This window comes from Oreochromis niloticus, linkage group LG23 (genome assembly GCF_001858045.2).
Source record: "Oreochromis niloticus isolate F11D_XX linkage group LG23, O_niloticus_UMD_NMBU, whole genome shotgun sequence".
NCBI classification, from domain to species: domain Eukaryota; kingdom Metazoa; phylum Chordata; class Actinopteri; order Cichliformes; family Cichlidae; genus Oreochromis; species Oreochromis niloticus.
Genome location: NC_031986.2, coordinates 14,687,872 through 14,697,671, shown reverse-complemented (window position 1 = coordinate 14,697,671; position 9,800 = coordinate 14,687,872). Strand labels below are relative to the sequence as shown.

Here is a 9,800-nt window from a genome sequence, read left to right as displayed (position 1 = left end):
GGGCGGGCCCCACACTTTGGGAACCACTGAATTAATGCATGAGGACAAGCAAGGCAAGCACTGTGTTGATCACATAGTCAGGGTGATAAATTATGACAGTGGAAAACCTGTACACCTTTTAAACTTGAAAGACTCATAATGAATCAAGTGATAATTATGTGGCTCATTATGTTTTCATGACGTTATTGTGGAAATAAAAACACAGGTGATTGTGGAAGCAGAAGATTTTGAATACATCGAATGGAATATAGCAGACTAAACTTTCTTAAGTTTTCAGGAAGAATAAATATTTGCAAGACTATCTGTGCACATTTGCCCCATAAAGAGAAAGCTTTTCCTTTTTTCTTAAAGCACAATAACAAAATGCAAACAAAATTCTTAGACAGGTCTGCTGTAGTTTTAATGTCAATGTCAAGTTTCACTTTCTAGCTGATCTTTTCTTGACACTTTATTAAAAATTAAGTTCAAGTATTATCTTTGTGGATCATTCCTCTGACTGTTTGTTCAGTCTGAGTGTGTTCAGAGGCTCCAGCTGCAGCCACAGGCCTCCCTCTGCACGCAGGACAATTTGGGGAAGACGGCGAACTCTGCTGCTCCCGAGTTCAGGGTTCACCCCTGGGGTCAGTCGAAACCTGAGAAGGGTCAGGGCCACTACAACTTGAAGCTCTGTCATGGCGAATTTCTGACCAATGCAGTTCCTGTAAAGACATACTTGTTATATTTTAACCAATCCATTTCCTAGTTGTACTATTTGGATTAAGGCTAAAACTGAACCTGGGGCCTGAAGAGAAGGGGATGAAGGCATGAGAAGCTTGGCTCATTTTGTTGCCTGGGTCAAATCGATGGGGATCAAACTCCTGGTTAGGGAGCAAATGGGAAAGGTTAAACACACAATAGGTTTGTAGAAATGTAGATTATGTTACCAAGTGCTTACATTTGGGTTTGTCCAAACAATAGGGTTGTGGTGTGTTCCGTAAATGCTGACCAGGCAGACTGTACCTGTTTCACAAGAAAAAGTTTAAGTTTCCCTTTACAGCATCAATCTCTATCGGTCACCAACTGTTGGCGTGATCCTTTAACATACGGTCTCACAAATGAAGTATTGAATAAAGTTGAGTATGATTCATGACAAGACACAGCTCTTTAACCTCTAAAATCTATTTAGAAATCTTGAAAGAGAGCTTTGACTCTCACCCGCTGGGACTGTTCGATTTCCTGGCAGCACCATGTCCTGGGTGTAACTCCGTGATACAGCCTGTACAGGAGTGTGGAGTCTGAGGCTCTCTTTGATGCACATGGTGGTGAAGGGAAGGTTGGACAGATCCTCCCTTAAAATTAAGATATGTCAGTGCACTGAGATAATATTCATATGTAACCATTTGAAACTGCAAATAATGTTGTTGGCATTTGTATTCTCTGACCACTTGATTTCTTGTCCATCTCGTCCCTCCATCAGGTCCATCACTTCCTGTCTGCATTTTTCCTGATAGTGTTCATGGCGTGCTAAATTATACAGCATCCAGCAGATGGCACTGGCTGTTGTGTCATGACCTGCAGTAGACGAAGGAAGATTTACCAATTGTTGAGACATCTGAAGGACAACAAACTGTGAGCTGCAACTCTAAAGACACATGCTCATCCTAGTGTATAGCAGCAGTTAACATTATAGTGTCGTTTTTACATCTGACCACAAAAGTTGGTGTCAGAGTAGCGTCTCACCTGCAAACATGAAGGTGTTGGCTTCAGCTTGTATCTCCTCATCTGTTAGGCCTCGTCCGTCTTCGTCCTTCAACACAGACATCAGTAACACTGATAAAGTCCCAAAAATGAAATACATTTTTAGATGTTCTCCTTCACTTTTTAAATCTACCTTTAACTATTTACTCACTCTGAGACCAACGTCGACACCCTTTCACTAAGATTGCACGTATGTTGGACATTAACTGTTCCAGTCCCTGTAGTCCTTATTGTCAGTGGGATATAAAGCTGTGTAATGCTAAATCTGCACTAATGCAGGCTTATTATCTGCACTCTGCAAGTTGAGGTGCTATGTCTCGTATAAACAAAACTTAACACATATGTGATTATTTCAGAACTGTCTCAGTAATAGCTCATATTAAATGAGTCTGGAAGTGGATCATCATCCCTTGTTTTAAAATACTTTCTTCACTTTACACTTCTCTGACAGCAGCTTAAAGTTTTATAGATGCTGACTGGAAGTTTGTGTTCCCGTGGGTGTTGTGAAACTGTCCGGCCCACTCACGGTTTTACAGACACTTCAGCAGATGCTATATTGGGATTAGGAATAGGACGATATGCTCCTCAGAGTCCCTCTGTCCTACCCTTGTCAGCAGTAGAATGTCCACAAAATCTTTCCTCCTCTGTGATGTCGGGGCAACAGATTGTGTTATTATCTCCCTCTGTTTTTTGTGAAGGGCACGTCTCTTCTGAACCACATCCCTGCTGAATCTGCAAACCAGAATAAAGCAGACTAAAATTCATGATGCCTGCAGCTTCCTACATAACTTGTATAACAAATATCAGAAGGTCAGAGCATTACCTGTGTACAATATTTAAGGTTTGTTTGAACAGTTTCCCCTGCTGAGTCTTCCAGTAAATCCAGTCCCAGTGATGTAAAATGTTGTGCTGCCGCTGTGCTACCAGGTCACAGAGCTGCACTATGGCTGACACGTACTCACTGGGAGACCTGGAGGGACAATCTTCTTAGAAACACCATCACAAAAAAAATGGAAGATATCAGTTGAAATAAGTGGCTGTTCTCACTCCTGACAGTTGCTGTCATAGCTGAAGGCACATTTCAGTAAACTGTCCAGAGTCATCAGACTGACGTGGTCAAACATTTCTAGATTAGTTTTGCCTTCTGCCACAAGTCGGCACCACTTGTCCTGAAAACAGAAACAAGGAGGGAAGAACAGGACAAAGATGTGAGATTCTGCATGGAAGGAAAATCATATTTGAATGTGTGATTAATGTGGTCTAAGTCTTCAAGTTAAAGAAGCTAAACTGTGCGTGATCAGTATAAGGGTTTAATGGAAAAAGTGAAAACTACGGTTTGATCTTGATCTACGGTTGATTTCAATTTTTTTTTCACAATTAAATGTTTCACATCAAACAAATGTAACTATTAGACAAAGATAACGGAAGTTAACACAAAATAAAGTTTCTAAATTAAGTTGTTAATTATTAAGGGTGAAAAAGTAATTGCCCCCTAATCCTAATAACTGGTTGGACCACCCTAGCTGTCATGGTTCTGGTGTTTCCTGTTTTATTTTGACAGTTACTCGTCCTGTTTTAAGTGTGCTCCAGTATGTTTCCACCTCACTTGCCACCCTTTGGTGTGCACAGTGTGTCTGTTTATCTTTGTCCTTTGTCGGAGTGTCTGTTCGTCTCTCGTCATGTTCCAGGTCATGTTGTGCTTTTTTTAAACCCTATGTTCACGGTTTTAGGTCCCATGTTCCAAGTGTTTAGTATTTTAGTTCTCACAGTTTTAGTCAGTTTCATCGTAGTTACCTTATGCCTTTTGGTTTGTATTCATCTTCTGCCTCAAATAAACGGTTCATTTTTTATTAAGATTCCTGTTTGCCTCCCTGCTTCTGCTTTTGGGTCTTCACTATTCTAAACCCCGCCCAGTCAGCTGCCGCTGATTGAGACATCAGCAGCAACAATTGCAAGCAAGCGTTTGCGATAACTGGCAATGAATCTTTTACAGTACTGTGGAGGAAATTTGGCCCACCGCTTTTTTAAGGTTATCTCACAGCATCTCAATTGGATTCATGTCAGGATTTTGACTAGGAAGTCAGGAAGGGGGCAAACACTTTTTCACACCACTGTACATTTGAATGTACAGAATGTACTGTACATGAATTTAGAAGATCACCTGTAATTCTGTAAAGTGGAATCAGTGTGGGTGTCGAATGTTTTTCCATTTTCCTGGATGTTTTCTTTGCTGATATTAAATGAAACACGTCATTTTGTTCACAATATAAACAATATATAATTAGGGTGAACAGACTTGAAAACAGACAAGTCCTTACAGCAACATGTATTTAATGATGTGACTTTACTTTTAATAATGAGATATGCAAATTCTGCTTCATGTAACACCGCGCAGAATAAATATATAAAGTAAATACAGATGACGGATACAAACATCCTTTCAGTGTCACTGTTTGAATGCCATTTCTAAATGACAGCCCTGGCGTGTGCTTTGTACATTCTTTTGAAAAAGTCAGTACATCTCATAAAAAATGCTGACAAGCAAACATTTGATCTTCTTGAAAGAGTAGGCCTACCTACAGATAGAAGTGGTGCACTAAAACAAATAGATAATAAAACTGGATTTGATCAAGAAAACAATATCCCAGAATAATTTCCTGGAAGTGAAGGGTTGGTCACACTGTTGTATGATTAAAGTAAATGCCCTTTTCATAGAAATGCTACATTTAACATGAATAGATTTTACATTTTACGATGGAATGGTATATGGCTCCCCTTGTCTGAGCCTGATTCTGCTGATTTCTTTCTTCCTGTTCACTCGCTGTACCACAGACTGGCCTAAAAGCCAGCCCGACGTGTTTCTACTACTATGTGTGTATAATAATCTTCTTTAACATACTAGATTTTATTCTTATTCAAATTATATCAGCACTTTACAGTTATTCAGGGATAAAATACTTAAAATATTTTGCACTATGTGTTTACCCCTGAGTCGTCTCAACAACTCTGACCATTCATGTAGTCAATGTAGGCTGTCAGATCACAGTTTAATGCATAATTATGACTGTGGTGAGTCCACAATCACTTACTCTGGATGAAGCTGCAAAATTCTGTAAAATGAGTCCAGTATGAGTCGATGAGTGTGGTTTATTTGAGGAATAGTGCCCATCTGACCCATCTAAAATTTATCCTCTACAGTCTGTCTGCACCTTGGTCAGTACTCACATTCTACCTGGATCATCCTGCATTCACCACCTGCCTGCTCACCCTGCCATGGGGGGGTGAGCAGGCAGGTGGTGTTTGCCTCCACCACCTGCCTGCTCACCAGCTCACCCTGCCATGGGTGATCAGCTCCCCATTGCCTTTGATACTACACCAAAGAAGTCAAGTAATAGATGAACAATTAAATTACAAAAAATTCCTGTTTTTACACAATGTTCTATCAAAAGAAAAAAAACATTTTTCAAAGTACAAAAAAACCAAACAAAAAACCAAAATGATATTTTCTTTAAATAAACGAAAAATTTACATTCTGAACTACCAGATTTTTTCTTTTGAAGAATTTTACACCTTTAAGATTTTGTTTTAGTCGTCCAGTCTACTTGAGACAAAACGTAATAATCTGAGCTATATGTGGCCCATGTTTCCTTACTGCATACTTACGCAGACTTACAGCATAAAATTCGTTGATACCCTTTTTGTTAAATAACACCTTGATGGCTTACTTTAGAACCTGAAACTTGTGGTACAATAACTTTCCTCATGGTTGCACCACTTTTACCAACAGGTGGCAATTTAAACTGGATCAAATGTTTTCTTGTTTAAATAGGTCACTAAAACCAAAAATTGTCATGGAATCAGTATTGTGCATAGCTGTTTGTGTTACTGTGTGAATCTTACATGCATGATTTTAGACGAGGAGTTAAATATGGTAATGTAGTTCTTCAAAACATCAAAATGAAAAGCTGGAGTCAGCAGTCGTCTCTTGCGAGACCACACCTCGCTATTACTGATCAACACACTGTGTCCTGAGAAAAAAGAGAAACAGAGTTAGTAATTCTAAAAGTCAAAAGACAAAGTCTTAATGGAACATTAAAAAAATGGGAAACAATGGAAGTCCTGTAAACTACATAATCACAGATGAGAAAACGGAAATATTTGACTCACCTAGCCAAGGCTGTAGGTGGTTATAAATGAGCCCTTTTTTTACTGTCATGCTGGCTGAAGGAAGTAAATGATGGATGATGTAAGAGAAGAACAAAAACTCTGGAAATGTGGTTTAAATATTGACTGTTGGTGTTTTACCCTACCAGGTACCATTAGCAGAGGTTTGACATAGTCAGGGTGGAAGAGTCTGACCAGGTGATAGAAAGGACCGAGGAACCAGAAGCACGAGTGTTTGTATGTCTTCACCAGGTCATCCATCTGCTGGAGACCTTCTTCTGTATTCCGTATCTATCATGTTTTAGGACAAATCAAGACCTTAAGCTCAGCAGTCAAAAGGGAATTTTGATATGTGTTGCAACAAAAAGTACCCGTGTGTTGTACCTTCCCAAGATGGCCCAACAGCCATGAACGTGTCTGTGGTTTGCTGAAACATGACAGCCTGCGAGAGTACCAGATGTGCCTCACAGTCAAAACTGCAACCACAACAACCAGTCCAGTACTGAATATGTACATTAGTGAACAGAGACACGTGAAGACCGGAGAGAGGACACTGTGCTGAAGAGCCATCACTGTAAAAGAAATTACTATCCAGAGGTCGACTGGTCCTGCTCTGTGGTTGAGGAAACTGCTCCAACCCTCAATTCTGATTCAACAAGGAGAAAAACAAATGCCAACAGTTTTCAAAAAGAAATTCAAAATTTAGTCATGCCTCACACTGCTTAGGTTCCTGATACCAGACATATATGGAATCTAAAACATGCCAGTCATCACTTTTGTTTATGTTCACAGAAGCATAACAAGTCTTCTTATACTGATACAGCTACAGCTACATACAGACACAACACTTTTTCACACCACTGCAGTTAATTTTAGCTCATTGCTACAGGCAACTTAACAGCACTGTGCATGATAAAAATGACAAATTGCTAACTTCAACGGCAGATACTCGTTGTCATTAAGAATTTAGAGACTGGGTCTCCGAGCCACCTGTGAGATTAAAAGTGATTATGGTGAGGAACTAACAAAGTCCAAAACCATAATTTAGCTTTATTTTGAAGATGTAAAATTATTTTAGTAATCGAGTAATCTATCGATTAATCAAGTAATCCGATAACAAATACCTTTGTCTTATTAATGAGCAATAATAAATATTCAAAAGAAAAAACACAGGTCTTTCAGAATGAACTGCTCATTTGTTTCCATTTTAGAAACTACAGTGTTTTAAAGTACAACAACAACAACAACAACAACAACAACAACAACAACAACAACAACAACAACAACAACAACAACAACACCACTTTGATTGCATGTATGTGTCGTATTGAAATTTAGTTTTTTTTAAAGAAAACATTTGGTGAAGTGAAAAATATATAAATAATCTCAAGTACAGTCAAAGGTCAAATTCAAATAAAATAAGGTATATGAATCTTTACTCCCTCATCTTGGAAAGCTTTCTGATGTTAGTAGGAGGCAAAGTATTTGCTGCTGAAAACAGATGTTATAATGCCGAAGACATTAATTAGTATCAATAATAATTCAGTGTCCAACCCTCAGGTCAGTGGCTCAAAGTTTTACTGGCCCATGTACTATTTTATTGGCATTTGAAAAAAGCTTATATTATTAAAATGGGAATGTAATTTAATTAACACAATAGTTGATATTATTTCACTTTCAAAAAAAAAAAACCTTGAAATTAATATGGTCTAGTACACACCATACCCCCCTTTAAGACTCACCCATTGGCTGCAGGTATACAAAATAGGACAGCTGTGAGTAAGCTCTACAATTTAACCAGTCTTGTGTCATGTTAACAGTTCATATACATATTTAAATACAACTTCTGTGGGCTTACTGCAGATTCTGTGTAAAACAAACGGAGGTGGATGGAGCATCTACAAAGTTCACTTTTTTCTTCACATGGGAGTTTGTTGATCAGGTGCTTTGATGAAGGACTCGCGTTCGCTTTTTCCCAGTTAAGATCTTAATGTTGATTACAGGAAGAGAGTTGCTATTTTGGTCAATAGAAACATGTTTTCTTTCACTCAACTAGAGCGCATGTTCTGTTTATACACACATACCCTGTCTTTGCTCTTTGCAGTGTGTAAACAGACTCCAGTTTTACTCCAAATTTTACTTACTTACTTGCTTAATAATCTTGTCAGACTTTTTATTCATACTGCTCCTAAATAGGTTTGTATTGCAGGTTTGATATTAGTCGCAAATGAGGGTGAAACGCTGGCTTTTACATCTTTAACATATTGCAGGCTACAGCATTAAACAAAGCATCGAAACAAAGAATTAGTGTCAAGATTTTTTTACAAATCAAATTACTCGATGAATCATTGCAGCCCTAATTTACATACTCACAGAATCGAGGTGATGCCAAAATGTTTTGAAACCCATTTCTGGATAGTAAATGGAAATGGAAAGCATAGCCAGGAAGAGAGAGAGAGAGAGACAGCTCTCATTGTCATCTGTAATAGAATTTTAATATATAAAATATTCTTACTGTAAGAGAAGTGAAGAGCTGAGATGAGCAGAGTGCAACTCATTCTACCTGTTCTGCCTCTTATTATATACTAACTGAGCAGATTACAGTTTATTTTTGTTGGAGTGGAACAAAGAACACTTGGTCCTAGATGCTTTCATAAATATCAAACTATTCTAGTGCACTAGCTCACCAATTTCATCAAATTTGACCACGTTTCTCTTTCAGAAACACAAGTTGTGCATATTTGTAAAAGCTTCTTGAAATGAATAACCTGTTTCAACATTCAAAGGTATCTGGTAAATAATCTCTACTAGGGTCTGTTTAAAATCTGGAACACAGAAAGTTAATATTTGAGCATTCAAACAACCTGCAGTTTTTAACCAAACAAACACATCACTCATCAGACTGAGCCCATCACCTTGGTCATGTCTGGTAAACACCAAGAGGTTCTCACACTTTTCATGTTTAGATCCCCTAACACCCTGTTAATTCTTGGTTACCCTTGGTTAAGAAAATATAATCCCCAAACAGACTGGTCTGGGCACAAAATCGCTAACTGGAGCCTGTTCTGTTTGGCTAATTGTCTCACCTCAGCCCTTCCACCAGGACGTACGGAATCACCTCACATCAAGGACAGTCCTCCGGATCTCACCTCAGTCACCACAGGAATATCAAGAGCTAAGCAGATTTTTAGTACGCAGGCCGTATGACTCCGCTATTTACCTCCTCCTCTTCCTCCTATATAACCCATCCAGGCCCAAACAGGAGGCCAAACGGCTGGCTTCATTCATCTGTCTTCATACCCGGTTGATGCTGGTTTTATAGATTATCTTTGTTTAAATGAGATCACAATTAAGATACAGATTTCTCTAAACTAAAAAACTGCTCACCTCTGCACCAGTCCTGATTCACCTTGAAATTAACACACCATTCATTGTTGAGGTTGACGCCTCTCACACTAGGGTTGGAGTGTTGGTCTCCCAGTGTTCGGGTCCTCAAGCCAAGCTGCAGGCTCTTTTTACATAGTTTAGCCCCTGCCTACTGGAACTATGATGTATGTGAAAGAGAGCTGTTGGCAGTGAAACTCACTTTGGAGGGGTGGCGCTATATGTTGGACGGAGCTGAGCAACCCTTCACTATCTGGCTTGACCATAAAATTGACATACCTCAGAACCTTGGCTTCGTCTTTCCTTTATTCTTTTTGTGTCCAGTCTGTCCCAGTCCCACCTCGGTCATGTCATCAGTATATCAGTGTTTTGTTATTGTGTCTGTCTCCCCAGTTGTGTCCTTTGTTACGACTGTTGCCGTAATTATAACATGCAAATTTGAGTGTGCAGGTGCTCCTCCATGATTGGTGCATCCAGGGCGGATGGATCACCGATTGGCTCACGACCGGGAGGCA

The 9,800-nt window shown here is 39.1% G+C and overlaps 1 protein-coding gene and 1 long non-coding RNA gene across 3 annotated transcripts; both read right to left on the bottom strand.

The window, feature by feature from the left end:
- Window positions 1-375: 375 nt before the first annotated feature.
- On the bottom strand, window positions 376-9,690 carry LOC100711688 (leukotriene-B(4) omega-hydroxylase 2). Of its 2 annotated transcripts, none has more exons than XM_003456007.5 (14): window positions 9,565-9,690; window positions 6,286-6,547; window positions 6,048-6,192; window positions 5,905-5,958; window positions 5,638-5,765; window positions 2,785-2,906; window positions 2,561-2,707; window positions 2,343-2,469; window positions 1,720-1,786; window positions 1,422-1,551; window positions 1,195-1,328; window positions 935-999; window positions 775-857; window positions 376-698 (listed from the first exon to the last, which is right to left on the bottom strand). In XM_003456007.5, the coding sequence occupies exons 2-14, from the start codon at window positions 6,469-6,471 to the stop codon at window positions 485-487; spliced, it is 1,602 nt and encodes a 533-aa protein (XP_003456055.1). In that variant the 5' UTR covers window positions 6,472-6,547; window positions 9,565-9,690; the 3' UTR covers window positions 376-484. The 2 variants fall into 2 exon arrangements, with proteins under 2 accessions (XP_003456055.1, XP_005460843.1); XM_005460786.3 differs by lacking the exon at window positions 9,565-9,690 and adding an exon at window positions 8,417-8,523.
- Window positions 4,052-5,631, bottom strand: LOC112843792 (uncharacterized). The gene is made up of 2 exons (XR_003216297.1): window positions 5,051-5,631; window positions 4,052-4,992 (listed from the first exon to the last, which is right to left on the bottom strand). It is a non-coding gene; the product is annotated as an uncharacterized LOC112843792 (long non-coding RNA).
- Window positions 9,691-9,800: the final 110 nt, after the last annotated feature.